The sequence below is a fragment of the Oncorhynchus nerka genome, linkage group LG28 (genome assembly GCF_034236695.1).
Source record: "Oncorhynchus nerka isolate Pitt River linkage group LG28, Oner_Uvic_2.0, whole genome shotgun sequence".
In the NCBI taxonomy this organism is placed as follows: domain Eukaryota; kingdom Metazoa; phylum Chordata; class Actinopteri; order Salmoniformes; family Salmonidae; genus Oncorhynchus; species Oncorhynchus nerka.
The window spans coordinates 77,591,530-77,614,826 of NC_088423.1; the positions used below are offsets into that span (position 1 = coordinate 77,591,530).

At 40.2% G+C, this 23,297-nt stretch overlaps 1 protein-coding gene across 2 annotated transcripts; it reads left to right on the forward strand.

The window, feature by feature from the left end:
* The first annotated feature begins 645 nt into the window (after nt 1-645).
* On the forward strand, nt 646-23,297 carry LOC115113704 (transcription factor PU.1-like). 2 transcript variants are annotated; one of them, XM_065013132.1, is made up of 6 exons: nt 646-664; nt 7,204-7,247; nt 16,068-16,158; nt 16,903-17,090; nt 21,060-21,219; nt 21,377-23,297. In XM_065013132.1, exons 1-6 carry the CDS (start codon nt 661-663, stop codon nt 21,697-21,699), a joined length of 810 nt encoding a protein of 269 aa, XP_064869204.1. In that variant the 5' UTR covers nt 646-660; the 3' UTR covers nt 21,700-23,297. The 2 variants fall into 2 exon arrangements, with proteins under 2 accessions (XP_064869204.1, XP_029497500.1); XM_029641640.2 differs by lacking the exons at nt 646-664; nt 7,204-7,247 and adding an exon at nt 12,995-15,470.

Here is a 23,297-nt window from a genome sequence, read left to right on the forward strand (position 1 = left end):
CAAAATCAGAGAGATCATTTAAATGCAGCCAAATGGGACAGAAACTGTGCCTTCAGGGCAAAAAGGCACCCTCTGTGCCAAAAAGTTTTCAAGGCTTGTGTTGTTGTATTCACACTGTACCAGTGACCTGGAAGCTGATGGATGGTGAAGTAAATATTGGGGACCCAGGCATTATGATTCATGATGCAGTTAACGCCATGATCTATGGAATACAAATTGACTCCTGACAAAAATGTCATGCGGCCTACACTGTATCATCATGCCTTTCTAGTTCGACCAGCAGATGATGCATTTGACAGTTACAGTACAGAAGTTTCTAGATATTCTAAGGTATGGCACTCAGTAATCTCATCCACCAGACGGCTCTCTCTCTCTCTTGAGCCTGGGAATGAGGGTGAATTTCCATAAATACTCTGTTGATTCAGAAGATTTCCTCTGTAATGATAACTCTTCCGTAAGATTATTTGTGAGATCCATACTGATTGACACACCAATGGAAGTGTGTGTGTGTGCATGTGTATGTGCGCCCACACGTTTGTGTGTGATTCTGCGCCTCTCTTCTTTGACCAATAGGTGCTGCTGTGAACCTGACTCTGGTCAAGCCAGAGAAGGCCGTCAAACTAACTGCCAATTACTTCTTTAGACAGCACCTGTCCAAGGATGGGTGAGTAGTGCTCAGAGACCTCTTTCAAATACCTGCCTGAGTGTGTGATTAGAATAAAACATTGTATCAAGAAAAAGTATGACATGAATCTATAACACTGTTTCTACTCTTTTATTCTATATTTTTTAAATGATGCAGACACATTTTTTTAGGGGGTAGATTAGCTTTAATATTGCAGATAGATTGTAGCTTCCATCAATGTAATTGTCTGCATCATTTCCAATTCCCCATATTTTGGGGGTAAATATTTTTTTAATTTTTTTTTTTATTTCACCTTTATTTAACCAGGTAAGCAAGTTGAGAACAAGTTCTCATTTACAATTGCGACCTGGCCAAGATAAAGCAAAGCAGTTCGACACATACAACGACACAGAGTTACACATGGAGTAAAACAAACATACAGTCAATAATACAGTAAAAAAAAAAAAAAAAAGTCTATATACAATGTGAGCAAATTAGGTGAGAAGGGAGGTAAAGGCAAAAAAGGCCATGGTGGCAAAGTAAATACAATATAGCAAGTAAAACACTGGAATGGTAGTTTTGCAATGGAAGAATGTGCAAAGTAGAAATAAAAATAATGGGGTGCAAAGGAGCAAAATAAATAAATTAATTAAATACAGTTGGGAAAGAGGTAGTTGTTTGGGCTAAATTATAGGTGGGCTATGTACAGGTGCAGTAATCTGTAAGATGCTCTGACAGTTGGTGCTTAAAGCTAGTGAGGGAGATAAGTGTTTCCAATTTAAGAGATTTTTGTAGTTCGTTCCAGTCATTGGCAGCAGAGAACTGGAAGGAGAGGCGGCCAAAGAAAGAATTGGTTTTGGGGGTGACTAGAGAGATATACCTGCTGGAGCGTGTGCTACAGGTGGGAGATGCTATGGTGACCAGCGAGCTGAGATAAGGGGGACTTTACCTAGCAGGGTCTTGTAGATGACATGGAGCCAGTGGGTTTGGCGACGAGTATGAAGCGAGGGCCAGCCAACGAGAGCGTACAGGTCGCAATGGTGGGTAGTATATGGGGCTTTGGTGACAAAACGGATTGCACTGTGATAGACTGCATCCAATTTGTTGAGTAGGGTATTGGAGGCTATTTTGTAAATGACATCGCTAAAGTCGAGGATTGGTAGGATGGTCAATTTTACAAGGGTATGTTTGGCAGCATGAGTGAAGGATGCTTTGTTGCGAAATAGGAAGCCAATTCTAGATTTAACTTTGGATTGGAGATGTTTGATATGGGTCTGGAAGGAGAGTTTACAGTCTAACCAGACACCTAAGTATTTGTAGTTGTCCACGTATTCTAAGTCAGAGCCGTCCAGAGTAGTGATGTTGGACAGGCGGGTAGGTGCAGGTAGCGATCGGTTGAAGAGCATGCATTTAGTTTTACTTGTATTTAAGAGCAATTGGAGGCCACGGAAGGAGAGTTGTATGGCATTGAAGCTTGCCTGGAGGGTTGTTAACACAGTGTCCAAAGAAGGGCCGGAAGTATACAGAATGGTGTCGTCTGCGTAGAGGTGGATCAGAGACTCACCAGCAGCAAGAGCGACCTCATTGATGTATACAGAGAAGAGAGTCGGTCCAAGAATTGAACCCTGTGGCACCCCCATAGAGACTGCCAGAGGTCCGGACAGCAGACCCTCCGATTTGACACACTGAACTCTATCAGAGAAGTAGTTGGTGAACCAGGCGAGGCAATCATTTGAGAAACCAAGGCTGTCGAGTCTGCCGATGAGGATGCGGTGGTTGACAGAGTCGAAAGCCTTGGCCAGATCAATGAATACGGCTGCACAGTAATGTTTCTTATCGATGGCGGTTAAGATATCGTTTAGGACCTTGAGCGTGGCTGAGGTGCACCCATGACCAGCTCTGAAACCAGATTGCATAGCAGAGAAGGTATGGTGAGATTCGAAATGGTCGGTAATCTGTTTGTTGACTTGGCTTTCGAAGACCTTAGGAAGGCATGGTAGGATAGATATAGGTCTGTAACAGTTTGGGTCAAGAGTGTCCCCCCTTTGAAGAGGGGATGACCGCAGCTGCTTTCCAATCTTTGGGAATCTCAGATGACACGAAAGAGAGGTTGAACAGGCTAGTAATAGGGGTGGCAACAATTTCGGCAGATAATTTTAGAAAGAAAGGGTCCAGATTGTCTAGCCCGGCTGATTTGTAGGGGTCCAGATTTTTCAGCTCTTTCAGAACTTCAGCTGAATGGATTTGGGAGAAGGAGAAATGGGGAAGGCTTGGGCGAGTTGCTGTTGGGGGTGCAGTGCTGTTGACCGGGGTAGGAGTTGCCAGGTGGAAAGCATGGCCAGCCGTAGAAAAATGCTTATTGAAATTCTCAATTATGGTGGATTTATCAGTGGTGACAGTGTTTCCTATCTTCAGTGCAGTGGGCAGCTGGGAGGAGGTGTTCTTATTCTCCATGGACTTTACAGTGTCCCAGAACTTTTTTGAGTTAGTGTTGCAGGAAGCAAATTTCTGCTTGAAAAAGCTAGCCTTGGCTTTTCTAACTGCCTGTGTATAACGGTTTCTAGCTTCCCTGAACAGCTGCATATCACGGGGGCTGTTCGATGCTAATGCAGAACACCATAGGATGTTTTTGTGTTGGTATAATGAGAGTGTATAATGTATATAATATAATATATAATGTATATGAAAAATTCTTACATGTCTTAATTTATTTCCAAAATTAACAAATAATATGCGTAATAATATTGTCAGTTCATATGAAGGATTTTTACCTATAACCAGGATTGAAATTACAAACATTTCATTTTTGGCAAGTAATTATTATTTTGGCAAACAATTATTCTGATTCCTCCTGTATTGTCCCTAACATCATTGCCCCATAGCAACAGACGTGGGACACACACACACACACACACACACACACACACACACACACACACACACACACACACACACACACACACTCCCCACCCTTCCCCCACAAACATCCCTGAGCCCAACTCAAGAGAGACTTGATATGCGAATGCATATACAGTTGAAGTCGGAAGTTTACATACACTTAGGTTGGAGTCATTAAAACTTATTTTTCAACCACTCCACACATTTCTTGTTAACAAACTATAGTTTTGGAAAGTCGGTTAGGACATCTACTTTGTGCATGACACAAGTAATTTTTCCAACAATTGTTAACAGACAGATTATTTCACTCATCTGTATCACAATTCCAGTGGGTCAGACGATTACAGACGATTACATACACTAAGTTGACTGTGCCTTTAAACAGCTTGGAAAATTCAAGAAAATGTTGTAATGACTTTAGAAGCTTCTGATAGGCTAATTTACATCATTTGAGTCAATTGTAGGTGTACCTGTGGATGTATTTCAAGGCCTACCTTCAAACTCATTGCCTCTTTGCTTGACATCATGGGAAAATCAAAAGAAATCAGCCAAGACCTCAGAAAAGATATTGTAGACCTCCACAAGTCTGGTTCATCCTTGGGAGCAATTTCCAAATGCCTGAAGTTACCACGTTAATCTGTACAAACAGTAGTACGCAAGTATAAACACCATGGGACCACGCAGCTGTAATACCGCTCAGGAAGGAGACGCGTTCTGTCTCCTAGAGTTGAATGTACTTTGGTGCGAAAAGTGCAAATCAATCCCAGAACAACAGCAAAGGACCTTGTGAAGATGCTGGAGGAAACAGGTACAAAAGTATCTATATCCACAGTAAAACCAGTCCTATATCGACATAACCTGAAAGGCCGTTCAGCAAGGAAGAAGCCACTGCTCCAAAACCGCCATAAAAAAGCCATACAACGGTTTGCAACTGCACATGGGGACAAAGATTGTACTTTTTGGAGAAATGTCCTCTGGTCTGATGAAACAAAAATACAACTGTTTGGCCACAATGACCATGGTTATGTTTGGAGGAAAAAGGGGGATGCTTGCAAGCCGAAGAACACCATCCCAACCGTGAAGCACACGGTGGCAGCATCATGTTGCGGGGGTGCTTTGTTGCAGGAGGGACTGGTGCACTTCACAAAATAGTTGGCATCATGAGGTAGGAAAATTATGTGGATATATTGAAGCAACATCTCAAGTAATCAATCAGGAAGTTAAAGCTTGGTTGCAAATGGGTCTTCCAAATGGACAATGACCCCAAGCATACTTCCAAAGTTGTGGCAAAATGGCTTAAGGACAACACAGTCAAGGTATTGGAGTGGCCATCACAAAGCCCTGACCTCAATCCTATAGACAATTTGTGGGGAGAACTGAAAAAGCTTGTGCGAGCAATGAGACCTACAAACCTGTGTCCGTTACACCAGCTCTGTCAGAAGGAATGGGCCAAAATTCACCCAACTTATTGTGGGAAGCTTGTGGAAGGCTACACAAAACGTTTGACCAAAGTTAAACAATTTAAAGGCAATGCTACCAAATACTAATTGAGTGTAAACTTCCGACCCACTGGAAATGCGATGCAAGAAATAAAAGCTGAAATAAATAATTCTCTCGACTATTATTCTGACATTTCACACTCTTAAAATAAAGTGGTGATCCTAACTGACCTAAAACAGGGAATTTTTACTAGGATTAAATGTCAGGAATTGTGAAAAATTGAGTTTAAATGTATTTGGCTAAGGTATATGTTAACTTCCAACTTCAACTGTACAATTGTAGCTGTTTGAGAAGGCATGCAAATTGAGCAACAATGGGGAGAATGATTAACCAATGTAAAGTCCTAATTGATGGCGTTCAGATACACCCCCCTACCCTGAAACACACACACACTGGTCCCCTGTTGAGAATATTTTCCAATTTGTTCCACAGGGGCCACAATAATTTGCCCCTTCTCTGATTGTTCAAGTGTGATCCCCTCCCCATGGGTTCCTGCAGCTAATGTTGCCAGCACTGACACTACCTGGGTGGGGGCACCCCAGCATAATCCCTACCGACTAGGTACAAGGTCATCAAGGTTCTCATTAGCAGCTTTGAGAAATTCCTTGTATATTGTGCTCAGCCATCCGGGGGCTTTGGCTTTATTGGACCAATCCTGCAATGCAGGCTCAGATACTTGAGGGGGCAGTGCTGCTTTAGTGGGTCATTGACCACCTTATTTTTCTGTCTTGGCTGCATATAGGCTACTTTCAGTACACCTTTAAAACAGATAAGGATTTCTCCTTAGTGTGTGGGTCGCTCAGGTGGGTGTCTAGGGTACAGGGTTGGGGACCGCTCCATCATGATCAGGCAATATTTATAATCTATTTTCAAATGTATATCCCATATTTGCACAATTGAAAGCTCTCTCTGTCACAACTCCTGCTTGCAGACACGTATGGGCTCTGGCATTTCCAACTTTTCCAAACAAAAAAACACACACCCCACCTTCCACCACAATACACCGTACATACCCACATACTGTGCTTTCTATGTCCTCTGTTTGCTGTGTTTTTATCCCTACCAACTTAAAAAAAAATGTTTTACTTTTTTTGTGCAACACAATGGACACACGAGGGCCTTGAGAACACATGCAGATTGTTTGTGAGAGGTTAAGATAACAGAAAACATGAATAATGTTCGCACTATGAGTCATCCCTGCCTGACTTGAGCAATGCATATAGAAACAGGAACTTATGGCTGGTGGGACAAGGGTACATGAAGCAGAGTTTAATGGAAAAACATAGTGTGCACACACGTGCGTGCGTGTGTGCGTGCTTGTCAATCGGCCATGTGATTTAACTTTATCTTCTATCCAAGCCTTGTCTGATGGTTGGATCTTGTAAAGCCGAGTGCATTGGGGAAAATGAGGAATCGGGAATAAGAAGTGAGAAATCTGGATGTCCCCTTGCACGCCTGTCAGGGGCGGCTCCATGACATTGTGAAAGAGATGACGGCCAACGAAACTGCTGGTGACAGTCAGGCAGTAAAACAGGGTCAGGGTCCTCTCTGCGGCCTGTCTATTCTGGCCATGCCCTCAAAACCACAATTTTCTTGACAGTTGCTCTCTTTTTTTGAGAATGTTTTTTTGGGATCTGATATTCTGATTATCCTCCGACATATGCATACAACCAGTTATTTATTTTCTTGGTAGACAGTAGACAAAACAAATAACTACGACTTACATTTGGATAACCCACTCCCGTTGCAGTGTGTCCACTCCGTTCTATTATAAACAACTCTCTGATATACATCCAAATCAATAAGGGCCCTTGGTGTTCAGTTCATCATATGGTAATCTAATGGAGTCTATGGCATACTACTGGATTGCACCTGCAGTATAAGGCCTGGAAGGAGCAAGTGGCTCCACAGAGTGAGCAGAAATCAGATCACAGACGACTACATCGACCACTACCTCTAATCAAGCTTTGCTTTGTGGCAAGCTGTTTAGTTACCATCTGGTTTAAGGAAGAAGGAGAAGGAGAAGAAGAAGAAAATCTTTTGAGTTCCATCTTAAATTGGTCAAATTAAGGAAGTTTTTAGTTCCCTAGTTAATTCAGTGAGTTATAGAAATCTCAGATGTCTTGCCCTCTGTGGTAATTTGCTTTAACCAACTGAATGAGATTCTCCTGCATTCACAGAGAGAGTACTACTATCCATGCTGCTCCTGGAAGACTTAGTGACGGTAAGAGTGAGGCTGGCTGGACTGAGAGAGACAGGAGGCGTTTCTTCCCATGAGCATCCTTTGATACAGATTGTAATGTTATGAAATATGTTTTTCTGCTGGTTTCAGCTCAGAGATATATCTGTATAACTAGTGTTGGTATTCTTGCTACTTTTTATTGAATGAAGGAAAAAGTTGATGTAATGACAGAGGCAATTTGGCCTTTGTAGATCACTGGGTTACAGTTGTTTGCATTTTATCCTTATCCATTATTTGATTTGACAGTCTTGCAATATAAGTTGTTGAATAATAAATGCTAATTTACCCTTGTTGATCGTTAATAGTATATTTTATCTTTGACTGAGAGTCAATGGGTTACATCAAGAGTAAAAATGTACCTTTAAAAGTTATCTTTAGCTAACATCTAGGCAGTAGACCTATGGTCATCACTGGCAGCTAATACTTTGTGTCCACATTTGTCTTCATTTGTTTCTTCTAAATGTAATTACTTGGTTTAGAATATGTTGTTATCACATCAAAACTAATAACAGTACTCTTTAAATAATAACTAGAATGAAGAATGTTTGGTAACACTATTTGGATAGTCCATCTGTAGATGCTCTACAGACACTATCAGTTACATTTCAACTAACTATCTACTAACCTTAGCTCTAAACCTAACCATTATCCTAACCCTTATTCTGAACCTAACCCTAACCATGACCTTAGCAAGAAGTTGCTTATCAACCTAGTGAGTTGGAAAATCCGGACTATCCAAATAAAGTGTGAGCGAAAGTTTTACTGGGCTATAACATGTTTCCAACTATTCAAGCTAAATTACTCTAGTTGTTCAAGAGAGTTTGTCAGAGGATGATTACGTAATTTATGTCAAAACCAGCACAGTGTGGACATTGATCTGGAGAAATTTTGGTCAAACAGAATAGATAGACGGAGTGCAACATTTCCTGTTGCGACGGTCTCTGTATCCTGTTTTCCACAGTCAGTGGTCTTGCATGTCATCCCCTTGTGAGAGGGTCTGTGGGTAGTTCTCGTGACCCGAAAGTGTGAGGCCACAGAGGTCTGGTAGAGGCTCTCTGTCTGTCCGAATTAAACTGACAGATTATGACATATAAGTAATCAAAGGTATCAGTTAAAGCCAGATATAGTCCTGACTAGAAATGTAGGCCTACATTGTGACTATTTTGCAATCCTTAAGAATACTTTTGCCACTATTATACAGTTGAAGTCGGAAAATTACATACATTTTAGCCAAATACATTTAAACTCAGTTTTTCATCATTCCTGACATTTAATCCTAGTAAATATTCCCTGTTTTAGGTCAGTTAGGATCAAATGAAAGTTTATTTGTCACGCGCGCCGAATACAACAGGTGAAATGCTTACTTACAGGCTCTAACCAAATAGTGCAAAAAAGGTTTTAGGTGAACAATAGGTAGGTAAAGAAATAAAACAACAGTAAAAAGACAGGATACATACAGTAGCGAGGATATAAGAGTAGCGAGGCTACATACAGACACCGGTTAGTCAGGCTGATTGAGGTAGTATGTACATGTAGATATGGTTAAAGTGACTATGCATATATGATGAACAGAGAGGTGCAGTAGCGTAAAAGAGGGGTTGGCGGGTGGTGGGTGGCTCACAATGCAGATAGCCCAGTTAGCCAATGTGCGGGTGCACTGGTTGGTCGGCCCAATTGAGGTAGTATGTACATGAATGTATAGTTAAAGTGACTATGCATATATGATAAACAGAGAGTAGCAGCAGCGTAAAAAGAGGGGTTGGGGGGTGGCACACAATGCAAATAGTCTGGGTAGCCATTTGATTACCTGTTCAGGAGTCTTATGGCTTGGGGGTAAAAACTGTTGAGAAACCTTTTTGTCCTAGACTTGGCAGTAGTAAAGAGAACAGTCTATGGCTTGGGTCTATTACAATTTTTAGGGCCTTCCTCTGACACCGCCTGGTGTAGAGATCCTGGATGGCAAGCAGCTTAGCCCCAGTGATGTACTGGGCCGTACGCACTACCCTCTGTAGTGCCTTGTGGTCAGAGGCCGGGCAATTGCAGTACCAGGCAGTGCTCTAGATGTTGCAGCTGTAGAACCTTTTGAGGATCTCAGGACCCATGCCAAATCTTTTTAGTTTCCTGAGGGGGAATAGGCTTTGTCGTGCCCTCTTCACAACTGTCTTGGTGTGTTTGGACTGTTCTAGTTTGTTGTTGATGTGGACACCAAGGAACTTGAAGCTCTCAACCTGCTCCACTACAGCCCCATCGATGAGAATGGGGGCGTGCTCGCTCCTCATTTTCCTGTAGTCCACAATCATCTCCTTAGTTTTGGTTACGTTGAGGGATATTCTGGCACCACCCAGCCAGGTCTCTGACCTCTGACCTATGCTGTCTCGTCATTGTCGGTGATCAGGCCTACCACTGTTGTGTCGTCTGCAAATTTAATGATGGTGTTGGAGTCGTGCCTGGCCATGCAGTCATGGGTGAACAGGGGGTACAGGAGGGGACTGAGCACGCACCCCTGGGGATCTCCAGTGTTGAGGATCAGCGTGGCAGATATGTTGCTACTTACCCTCACCACCTGGGGGCGGCCAGTCAGGAAGTCCAGGATCCAATTGCAGAGGGAGGTGTTTAGTCCCAGGATCCTTAGCTTAGTGATGAGCTTTGAGGGTACTATGGTGTTGAACGCTGAGCTGTAGTCAATGAATAGCATTCTCCCTTAAGTGTTCCTTTTGTCCAGGGGGGAAAGGGCAGAGTGGAGTGCAGTAGCGATTGCATCATCTGTAGATCTGTTTGGGCGGTATGCAAATTGGAGTGGATCTAGGGTTTCTGGGATAATGGTGTTGATGTGGGCCATTTACCAACCTTTCAAAGCATTTCATGGCTACGGACGTGAGTGCTACGGGTCTGTAGTCATTTAGGCAGGTTGCCTTTGTTCTTGGGCACAGGGACTATGGTGGTCTGCTTGAAACATGTTGGTATTATAGACTCAATCAGGGACATGTTGAAAATGTCAGTGAATCACTACTTTATTTTAAGAATGTGAAATGTCAGAATAATAGTAGAGAGAATTATTTATTTCAGCCTTCATTTCTTGCATCACATTCCCAGCGGGTCGGAAGTTTACATACACTCAATTAGTATTTGGTAGCATTGCCTTTAAATAGTTTAACTTGGGTCAAACGTTTCGGGTAGCCCTTCATAAGCTTCCCACAATAAGTTGGGTGAATTTTGGCCCATTCCTCCTGACAGAGCTGATGTAACTGAGTCAGGTTTGTAGGCTTCCATGCTTTTTCTATAGGATTGAGATCGGGGCTTTGTGATGCCCACTCCAATACCTTGACTGTGTTGTCCTTAAGCCATTTTGCCACAACTTTGGAAGTATGCTTGGGGTCATTGTCCATATGGAAGACCCATTTGCGACCAAGCTTTAACTTCCTGACTGATGGCTTAAGATGTTGCTTCAATATATCCACATAATCTTCCTACCTCATGATTCCATCTATTTTGTGAAGTGCACTAGACCCTCCTGCAGCAATGCACCACCACAACATGATGCTGCCACCCCCGTGCTTCACGGTTGGGATGGTGTTCTTCAGCTTGCAAGTCTCCCCCTTTTTCCTCCAAACATAACATAACAAACATAACCGTAGTCCGGTTATGGCGGTTTTGGAGCAGTGGCTTCTTCCTTGCTGAGCGGCCTTTCAGGTATGTCGATATAGGACTTGTTTTACTGTGGATATAGATACTTTTGTACATGTTTTCTCCAGCATCTTCACAAGGTCTTTTGCTGTTCTTCGATTGATTTGCACTTTTCACACCAAAGTACGTTCATCTCTAGGAGACAGAACGCATCTTCTTCCTGAGCGGTATGACGGCTGCGTGGTCCCATGGTGTTTATACTTGCATACTATTGTTTGTACAGATGAACGTGGTTCCTTCAGGTGTTTGGAAATTGCTCCCAAGGATGAACCAGACTTGCAGAGGTCTACAATTTATTTTCTGAGGTCTTGATTGATTTCTTTTGATTCTCCCATGATGTCAAGCAAAGAGGCAATGAGTTTGAAGGTAGGCCTTGAAATACATCCACAGGTACACCTACAATTGACTCAAATTATGTAAATTAGCCTATCAGAAGCTTCTCAAGCCATGACATCATTTTCTGGAATTTTCCAAGCTGTTTAAAGGCACAGTCAACTTAGTGTATGTAAACGTCTGACCCACTGGAATTGTGATACAGTAAATTATAAGTGAAATAATCTGTCTGTAAACAATTATTGGAAAAATGAATTGTGTCATGCACAAAGTAGATGTCCTAACCAACTTGCCAAAACTATAGTTTGTTAACAAGAAATATGTGGAGTGGTTGAAAAACGAGTTTTACTGACTCCAACCTAAGTGTATGTAAACTTCCGACTTCAACTGTAGCCTGTAAAAAATATTAAAAAATACATTCAAATTAGTTTAGACCAGGGATGGGCAACTTTGATGGGGATGGGTCCGCAAAAAATCTGAACTCGGTCTGCGTACCCACATCCATACCCACACATGCAGTCAGTTGCAAAAGACTCTAGCACCCCCCCCCACCCAAAACATTTTGGGTGGGGGGGTGCCACCTTTGCAAGCAAAACATTTTGCAGCAGAGTGAAAAAAATGTAAGCTGCAATATCTAACTTTTCATGCAATTCTACTAATTTTGCCATTGGGTGGAGATAAATGGTTGCAGTTTTTTAACATGATATTTGAGTAAGAGTGACAAACAAAATCAATGGGGGCTCCCCAGTTAGTAATTGGACCATGATTACTAGAAATTTAGATACAGTAGCTGGCCGCTAGACTCATAACAATCAAAAAATATTTAGCTGACAGGGGCTAATTGACTGACATAACAATAGAAAAACTGCTGATGCAAAACCACATGTCAAAATTGTACCTTGTGTATTCTACTATTCTAACTCAAAACAGTAAGTTGAGTCCCCCTCCAGTGTATTTTCTGTATTGCTAAATTAGTACTAATGTCACACTGTGGCCCTGAGAACTCAGGGTATTAAAGACATAGGGGGCTGTGAAGTAAGAGGTGTCAATATTACTGCTTGCTTATAAGGATGCTTTAGCCATCAGAGATATGCATCTTGTGAACATAACTGCATTAAAACATCTCAAGTTGTCGAGTACTCAGTCGCTCGCTTTCGTAGCCTAAAACCAAAGCGTCCATGGGTGCAAGTGATACAGTAAACACAACAGCATCCGCGTGCCTGTAGCGAAGTTGCACTGGTTTCCCAGACCTAGTTTTGTATTAAAAAGCATGTTTTATGAAGTATTGACATTAATTAAGTATTTATATTCCAGTAAAATACTTTATCTGGGTCCAGGCTCTTTGTCCACAAGTCGTTGGTGGAAACCAAACACAGTAGACATTTTATTTACTGTGTTTTACCAAAGAAAGAAGCTGGTCTGATCTGTCAGGGACTGATAAGATACGATACGTATGATGTTTCCTTACTGTATGAAAAGGCCCAATGTGATCCGACAAGACAATCACTGAAATACCCCTGTAGATTTATATTTTAAGTTTTGTGGCCTAGATCATACTGAAGTTTAGACACACAAATGGAGTCATTCACAGCAACCCCCCTCCCCATAAGGAACTGAATCTAAAAGAGAATTTCCCAGTTCCTCTTTTACATAGTGTGTGTGTGTGTGTGTGTGTGTGTGTGTGTGTGTGTGATGATGATGGTCAAGACTGAAGTTGACTAACAGTAGAAATGTTAAACCAAATTATAGGCCTGATTGTGTTTGAATGTTATCTGCCTATTTCCTGTAAGTTTTTGCACTGTGAGAAACACGCATTTTATGTATTGAGCAATTCATTCAAAAACAGAATTGAAAGTGTGTTCTTTTCTTTCACAAAATGGGATGAGCACAATGATGCCTGTTTAGGTTTCATCTTAGCTGTTCGAAAGGCCTAGTAATCTGACACCTTATGTAGTATGTAGTAGACCTGTATGTGGATGTACTCTGTAAAGCAAGGTACAGGGGAACAGAAATTACACTATATCATACTCGTCAAACTAACTATAGTGCTGTGCATGAGGCTGAGATGTCCACCAATCTCCACCTAATAGTTTTAAACAGATCTGGGAAACCTGAATGATTTCTGACAAAGCAGCATATTTTTGTATTAGAGAAAAATATATATATTCAAAAAGAGAGTCGTTTGTGTGCTCTGAAAATAGCCGTGGTGAAAATAGCGTGCTGGGCTTACTGTAACGCACATAGTGTATTAATACAAAATGTCATCAGTTTTGCTCAGACAGCTGTGATTAACATGGGGGCCATGGACAGCCTGTGTGGTTTCAGCAGCCACACAAGTGGTAGAGAAGGATGCAGGGGACTCAAATTATAACCCCAGACCATGCAAGCAAGGCAAACTGAAGAGCCACGTAAACCAAAATCCAACAAAGTACACCAACATCAAATGCACAGGTCTACCAAATTAAGATTGTTATACTGCAACCAGTAAGTCAAACTGATTGTTTGCCTTTGTTAATGTTGATTATTAAACAAAGAACGCATTGTATTTGGTGCTACGTAGCACATCAAAACATTATCAGATAAGGTTAGAACAATTCACAGAAAATTCAACATAGTCTTTGATAGAGATAAAGGAGAGGAAAAACAATAGAATACATGGACATCTATAATAAAAACAATATTGACTACAGGGTTTTTGGTTGTATGTTATATTAAGCTTTGAACAACCAAGGGAATAATCATTCCAAAAATTATTTTCAGTGTGATTTGAATCTTACTATCTACAGTATTTCAAGTATCTGGTCATTATCAGACTGATGCACTCTTCCGCTGTCCAAAATCTACACAAGCCTGTCAGTGGAGGCTTGGCTTGTGTCCTCACTTCTCTTCAAGTTAAAACAGAGATGTTGTGTCAGGGAGAGATACTTGAGACAGATAGGGCTGGTTTCCCAGACACTGCCTAGTCTTGGATAAAAAAGCATTCTCATACTGTGTCCTGTAAGCCAGACCATAGGGTCAGGAGAGAGGGTAATCTGAGTCTAGTAGCAGAGCTACTGTACACTGTACCCATTGTGAGGAAGAATATTTTGGTGAGAAAAACACATTTGGTCAGAAAATATTATATTTACGATTTCTCAAGAATCCCCCCACCAACACTACTAGGTGTTTTATCTCCTCTCCCTTAATCTCCACAGCTGTTGCAGGATTGCAAAAAGGAAGTGGCATGATTTTATCTGTCCAGCTAATCTACACACAGATAAAACAGTTGTTTGGATAGAAATGCAGCAGAATTCATCGATGTATGTGAGTCATTATTTCATTGATATGGCTACAACTGAAGCTACTGGTTTGTTTTTTAATTAACATATGTACACCACTACGTTTATTTGTAGGGATAGCATAGTATAGGGAATAACGGGTACAAGTGCCGAACCTTGCTGAACACCACATCCAATGTACACACTGATACTGGTCTGAGAAGTAGGAATTAAACCAGTTTAAAATGTGAAATGACAATGTTTAGTTATCTGGCATTGAAACATGGTAAACAGGTTTAATATTAGATGTGTAATATTCATCTAGATTCCCATAGTGTATGCAAGGTATATGAATATGGATACCTGCACTTTAGCCACAAAAAAAAAAAAAACGAAATTTGGTCACAATGAGATGCAAAGATGCTACCCACTGACAGATGATGCTATGCTAAAAGACTTGACAGTTGAGACAGGCCTTGAAATGATTGGCTGGTTTGGGAGGCGACGCAATTGAGCCTTAATAAATGTGAGATGTTAGAATCTCCCCCTGACAAATCACCAATGACCAGGAACCGCCACCAGACACACTGAGATGTGTACACCCACAAAGATATACAGAAGTCAAAATATCAGGTTCCCTTTTAATTTTCAGTCATTGAGTAGGGCTAATTTATTTTATTTTATTAGATAAAATTTGAGTCCCAGAGAGTAGCTTGACTTACAAGTGGATAAAGCTGTGTAGGCAGAGGGAGACATTTTGGGTTTCGTTTGGTGAGAGGAAATTTGGTAAACGTTGTGCAATGGTGCGGGAAAAGTTTTGAAAGAGTGTGAGAAACAATTGAAGCTAAGTGCCTGAAGTAGGTCGGTTCAAGAAGAAGCCTTCATGTTGCATCCGTACAGAATGGAGGGGTACCTCATCTCACCTGGTCCTGTAAGTACACAATGTGTCAAACAATTTGTGTTAATTCAGTTATAGGCCCAAGTATATACAGGTATGTGGTTATTTGTTGAGTTTATGTACTTGTTTATATACCACAGGATATACTTATACAGAAAATGCATCTCGAGCATTGTAAGCTCACTGAATTCAAGTCTGAATTTCATATTAATGTTACATTTTTCAAGTTATAACAATTAATTAAAATATGTTAATAGATTACTGTAACGTCATTAATTTTCAAACTCTTAAACTGGTACACAATGTTGGTACTTTTGTGGTCTACATACTGTCAAAAGAACAATATTTCTAACATAATAGTTTATACATATGTTTTGTTTCACAAAAATCCATTTTGTAAGGTTATGACCGACCATGAAAAAAAAAACAGCAAAAGTATTGTAGTAAATGTCAATGAAGTTTAAAAAGCTCAAAATGTTGTTCAACAATGTCATTATCAACAAACATTATCAAGGGAAGAAAGAAAATGTGTATATAGATGTTGAGTGTCAGTTCCTTGGAAACAATAGTAAAACATTATGTGAAGTTTTGTTATGATTTCAGTTGAGGATATTATTTTTGTTTTAACAGCCATCAGAAGACATGTACGAACCCGACATCTATAGACAACAGATGTCAGAATATTCATATCCGTATGTCATCGATGCAGAGAGTCAAGGAGGTGAGCTTTAAAACACTACAACATTTTTCCTAGTATTAATACCTCTTGTATTATCTATTGATAATCTTCATAACTATGATACAATGATATACTTTTAAAATTAATTTCCCTTTCTCTGATGAACTTACCATCACATAATTGTAGATGAAATAAACAATCTGAATATCACTTATACGGAAGTGAAAAGTGCCGGCCCAACTAGATATGTGTTTGACCAGGCCTGAGGAAATCACACACAGTAGCTATATTAAAGACAATACTCTACATAAAAGGTATCAAGACACTGCAGCTGGAGCCAACCATGTTGCCCCCATGGAGTACAGGAAACAGATGCCATTTCTGTCAGGCACTCAACCTACAGTCGTAGAACAACTTTCCCCCCCTGGGGTTTATTGAAATGGAGAGGTTCAGTTGTATTTTCTCCTGTAATCAACTGATCCTACTGCCAAGAATAAACTGGTATTTACTAGTAAGAGCTGTAGAATTATATAGGCTTTGCTCCATTTAACGAACTAAATTATTACAAAATAAATAATAATGGAAAGTCTCTGGTGCAGTGTCAGGACCGAACACAACAGATCACTAAAACATGTGTACATGCGGAACGTTTTAACACATTTGTGACATTCGGGCTAAAAAGAAAGAAAAAGACAACTGCCAAAGCAAAGATGTGTGAACAGGAAACTGCCTAAAATATTTTGCTGAACACTTTTTAAACAAAATTTTTTTTTTCTCTCTGCTCAGATCACTGGGACTATCACACCACTCATCATGCCCATCCTCTGGACTTTGACAACCTCCCAGGGGGCCACTTCACTGAGCTCCAGAGTGTCCAGCAACTACATCTACCCAGTATGGCTCGTTACAGCGATGTTGACACTCTCTCTCTGGACCCTGGCCTTGGGGGACACAACCATGCCCTACCCCCACCGGTGAGCCCACCCCCTGACTCCTCTTTTCCTCTAACACAGACAGAGCGTTGGAGTTGGTCATTCTTTTCAAGCAGATGTAGTGTACATGACTAATAGAGAATGTTCTGAATGTTCAGGACTAAAGTAAGTAGCATAATTTATTTACATGTCCCCTCTAGTGCAATAGCAATGCTTCAGAAAGGTTTAATAACAGGTAAAAAATAAAATCAACTATCTGGCTTCAGATAAAGATATGACTATGAAAAGTGTATCTGGGCTACTGTTTGTTACTGGTGAGCTGTGTTGCGTGGAGGATGTAGGGTGCGCCTACACACAGATGGTTTGATATTGTGGCCTTTTCCTAACTGGGGCCTGCTGGTGTTGCTACAGAACTATAATCTGCCAACTCACTAACGGCTGATGAACAAATAATATATATTTTTAAACAGAAGTGGCCTCCCCAACATTATGTCACACACACACACACACACACACACACACACACACACACACACACACACACACACACACACACACACACACACACACACACACACACACATACACACACACACATACACACACACACACACATACACACACACACACACACACACACACACACACACACACACACACACACACACACAAATCATTGTGTCTTCTTAGTGTAAAATCTTAAATTGTAACATTGTAAATATTACACTTTAAACAGAGAGCATTAATTAATGAGTGTGGATGAGAATATCCTTAAAGATGCCTTTTCTATTTGTGAATGGAACTGACATACTGCCTCAGAGTAGAAACAGTGGGTTTTTAGAACTGTGTGCTGAATGCTTGGACAGGATTTTGCACGGCCAAAAATTCAAACTGCTGTAACAGCAACCACACATCACACCTCATGCAGCGGGGAGGTGCCCTATAATCTTTGCCACCGCTGGGCTAACTTGAGATGATTATATCGTCAAGAAACAGGTCAAGGTTAACAGATATACTGCTCTTAAAAACATGGTGAAGGTTTAAACTGAGAATCATGTAAATAAAACTTTGAGTTACAAGTTGTTATTATGGGTAGTCAGACAAATGTGACAATACCTCTAAGATACAACTGGTCTCCTGACTTGAAACAGTCAAATGCAGCAAGCTAGCAGCGACATGCTAAGATAATCAGAGCAAGCTAGGTAGCTAAGCATTTATCAACCTTAGCTACTCATGTTGAAGGAAAAAATATAACTACTATAGCTAATTAGGTGTCAAATATACAAGTAAGTCAGGTAACATTTGCTTTATTGAAATGTTAAGTTGAATAAGCTATATGCCAAAAAACAACAGGGATGGATAGTTATGCTGCTCCAGGGGCATCAATATAAAATGCTAAGCTAAACAGAACGAGTTGGCTAGCAGATAGCTATATTTTACTAATGTTGAGAATAGTGCTAGCTAGCTAGGTCTCAAATATGCCAGTAAATGTTAGTTTGGTTGAAGATAACCATAGGATTTAGAAAAGGGCAATTCCACGACTCAGATTTTTCACTTAAAATGTATGCCAAACAAAACTGATTTATTTTAAAGTTTAACAAATCATACAGTGCACAAGGACTCTATGCACAAGGGCTACATTTAACAATTTACACAGAAAATTTAACAAAAACACATTTACTGGAAGACCTGTACAGATTCAAAGTTTGGTAACAGAATTTCCGTAAAATCTCCCTCAGTTTTTTGGGTCCACGTTTTCCAAAAACTCAGAATTAAGAATTCAGAATTAGGATTCAACAATGTCTGCAGAAAGAATGGGGTGTCAGCTATGGCACGACACCTTGACTTTGAAAAAATCTATTTTGGTTATGGAACTACAAGTGAAGTGGATTTACACCGGGTAATTGAATTGCGGTAACAAAGTTTCATCATGGGTACCTGATCTGTACTACATAGAAATGCTTAATTATGGATATGAATGTCATTCTCTTCATGGGGATCTGTTCTAAATAGGTACAGAAAGGTATACATATGCAATATCCAAATATCCATATTTGGGGATTATTCTACACAACAGCTATTATTTTAATGAGCTCTGCCCCCAAACGAGACCAAATTTGCTTGGTCCGAACTGGACCAAATCTGAACCAGTCATAGACGTCTATGTTTCATAAGTTTGGACATCAAAGTACACCACCAAAGAGCTCAGTAGAGTACAATACAGCAGAGCACAGAACAGTAGAGTAGAGTTCAGTACAGTACAATACAGTTCAGTACCGTAGAGTACAGTAGAGTAGAGTTTAGTATAGTACAGTAGAGTACAATCGAGTAAAGTAAAGTAGAGCATAGTTCAGTATAGTACAATACAGTACATTATAGTGTACTGTACTGTACAGTACAGTACGGTACTGTACTATACTATACTTTTCTTTACTGTACTGAACTCTACTCTACTTTTATTTGGGGATAGTACTGTATAGTACTGTGTTCTCCAAACTTGTGAACCCAACTGTGGTTTGTAAATACTGTGATTTCCCATTGTAGCCAATTAAATTGCAGAAATCCCATTACCGATATTTGGGAAGTTCCATTACCAATTTGGTAACAGAATTTAGAGTTTTTATCACATAATAATTTATGAACAAAATTGATATCAGTAAAAACACTATAATAATTGATAGGTGTACTTGTTATTTCTGTGAACTTTCATTATCCTCCCTCCTCATGAAGGAGAGAAATTTGAAAATATCTAAAAGATATGTGGGGTTTTGTTAACGGAATTTCAAAGCACAAGGCAATGTTCTTAAACTTATAGAAGGCAGAAACATATACATATGAAAGTCTTGATATTAGTTGGCAGGGGTCTTACTTCAAAATTATTTTAATTGGAAAATGGAAAATGGTTGAAAAATATATATCTGTCTTAATTTCACCTATGAACGTCACATGTTGTTGTTCATTGGTCCTTTTACATGGAAATGACCATATGTCCATGGTTGCCCTTAGGGCACCAAAGTGATCTTAACCCAAATTAACATTACTGCCCCCAGGGAAGAATTTAAACAGTTTATTCCAGTCTGCTTAAAGTCTACCCTTAGGGCACCAAGTGATCTTGACCCAAACTACCATTTCTGCCCCCAGGGTAGCATAAACAGTCTGTTCCATTTTTTGTTGTTGATATTGCTTATTCAACTACACTTTTAATAAAACAAATATTAACTGACCTACTATCATATTTGAGACCTAACTTGCTAGCTATTTTTATTTTATAATTCAACATTAGAAGGCAGTAGGTCTCTGCTCAGCTAGAGCAGACATTTAGCTTAGCATTTTACTTTTCTTCCCCCAGAAGTTTATATAGCTTATTCAACTAAATACTTTGATAAAGTAAATGGGATGTACAGGTATATTCAAGACCTAGCTAGCTATATTCTATGACTCAACATTCCATTTATAAATTCAACATGAGTAGCTAAGAGGTTGCTAAATGCTTAGCTAGCTTTATTGCTCTAATTAGCTTAGCATAAGGTTGCTAGTTTTCTACATTTTACTCTTGGCTTCAAGTCAGGAGACCAGTTGTATCTTAGATATACTGTCACATTTGTTTGACTACTGTAACACAAACATGATTTTAAAACATTACAACTTGTAACTCAAAGTTATTTACAAGATTCAGAGGTCGAAACCAATCGGATTTGTTCTGCAACACAGGTGGCTGGAATGGAGTGTTTGATACCATTCCATTTATTCTGCCATTACTATGTGCCAGTCCTCCCTATTTAAGGTGCTGTGGTGCACCTGTGGTGGGGAAAGTTGATTGGGGGAGTAAAAACGGTTGCCGTCATTAATAACACTTGCGCCTCACTGTGTATATAACATGATCAGCCTGGTATCTCATTTATTTAGTTGTAATTTCTCAGTGAATACTGCTCCAAAAATAATGTACTGTAATTGTAATGATGGTTTTGTATTGTAATGACTACATGGTTATTGTTGTTTGTGGTGTCCAAGGTGCCATATTACCCTCGTGCCATGGGCTACTTGCACCCCTCTCCTCAGACGATGAGGAGCTCAGACGACGAGGAGCCAGGAGGCCGCAGCCCTCCACTAGAAGTGTCTGATGAGGAGTGTCTGAGGGACCACATCGCCCACGTAACAAGGGGAGAATTGGGTAAGGAATTAATTCATAAATGCATACCTAATATCTCACATATTTTTTATTTTTGAGGTCACAATAATCCTACTCCATGTAGGTCATAGGTAGGGAACCTCCTCAACTGATTCATTGCATGTTTAACCATTTTGTACTTTTATCAACATTAATATAGGCAACAAGAAGAAGATCCGTCTGTACCAGTTCCTGCTGGATCTGCTGAGGAATGGGGACATGAAGGACAGTATCTGGTGGGTGGACAGGGACAAGGGCACCTTCCAGTTCTCCTCAAAACACAAGGAGGCACTGGCACATCGGTGGGGCGTACAGAAGGGCAACCGCAAGAAAATGACCTACCAGAAGATGGCACGGGCTCTTCGCAACTACGGCAAGACAGGCGAGGTCAAAAAGGTCAAGAAGAAGCTGACTTATCAGTTCAGTGGTGAAGTGCTCGGGGGGAGGTCTCACTTGGAGAGGAGGCCATATTCCCAATTGTAGAGGGAGAAACATAGTGGAAGTCCTGAAGAAGGGTAGAGTGAGAGAGAGAGAGAGATAGGTAACTGTATATAGTATTCAAGATGTTTATCAATGTAATAATTATTGTTTATGTTCAAATCAACAATAACTGTTTTTGCTGCTCTTGTAAAAAGCATTTATGTGAACGTCATTTTGACTCAATGATTGCACACACACATCTGGATCTTTTACATTCCATTATCACTTAGAAATAGGGCTGTTTTAAATGATACTGTCAATCATTATCACCAGAATGCTTACAGGAGTGGTAATACAGATGACCACTAGAAGTCCTCAGAGATCTCCTTTCTTCTACGCACTGTTGGACTCACTGACCATTGTGTACATTTGACATCAATTAGACTTGGATGCAACGTTAACAAACAAAAAGACTGATAAAGAACTCTTTAGCATTAATGACATTGATTTGATACTCTGAAATGCACTGACTTTGGATAAGCAATTCCTATTGCTTAACCTTTGCTGTAGCGGCATACAAACACAACATATTATACGTTAGCTTTTGCTAATCAGATTTGAGTATTCAGCCAAGCCGTGGTATAAAGCTTGTATATTTGTATGATGGTATTACATGTGTATTACATACTAACCTATGTTAGCTCAAGACTTTGGGAAGTAAACCCTTCTGAACATTGGGAGACGTAACCTGCAACCTTTCCGGACCCTCCCCTTGACTATTACTTCCCTGTCACATCCCATTGACTTGTTCCTGAAATGGGGGAGGGTGAAGAGGCTTGTGACCCAGCCCTTATCATCTGCTTGTGTTCAAAGATGAAGCACAGACCCTTGCCTCCTCTGAGCTAAGGTGCAATCTATTCCTAGCCTAAGAATACCAACACTCTAGCCCCAGACCCATTGACCGCTCTGTTTGGTACAGTTGATGGGAATAACCACGAAGGGAAAGCTGTCTCTCTTTGTACTCTATTAGCCAAAAGGCTCATATTGCAATTTTGGAAACTGGAGACTGTACCCACCTTTGAAATGTGGTTACGGGATTTAGGGAATGTAATACATATGGAAAAGATTCGATACAATACCTCCAATAGAAGTCCAATGTTTTACAAAATATATCAGCCGATACTGGATAAATGGTCTAGTCCCGCTTCATAACTGGGTTGATGATCTGCTGCTACTCTGTGCTGGACTCCACTCAATATCTGTTTTTGGCTTAACTACACTGCTTGTAATGACTATATGCTGTCTTCTTATACATGTACCACCTAAAAGGATTTTGTTTTATTTTGTGTATGTGTGAGTTAAGTTTTGTTTTGTCCTCTAAATTGGCCATCCCATTCAACAGTACAATGAATGTCATTGTTAGTGTTGCTGTCTTTTTTATTTGATTTTTTATTGTAAAATAATAAACATATTATAAAAAAGAAAAAAAGAATACCAACACAGGGATATTTGTCCCATGCTCTCAATCATAGACCCCTGTTTGAACTGTATGAAAGTGTATATGACCAGTTATTCTTCCATACTCTATGTGCTCTCTGTATAACGCATGTTGGCATGTTTGGATGTTGGCATGACTCAATTACATATCTGCATGTGATGAA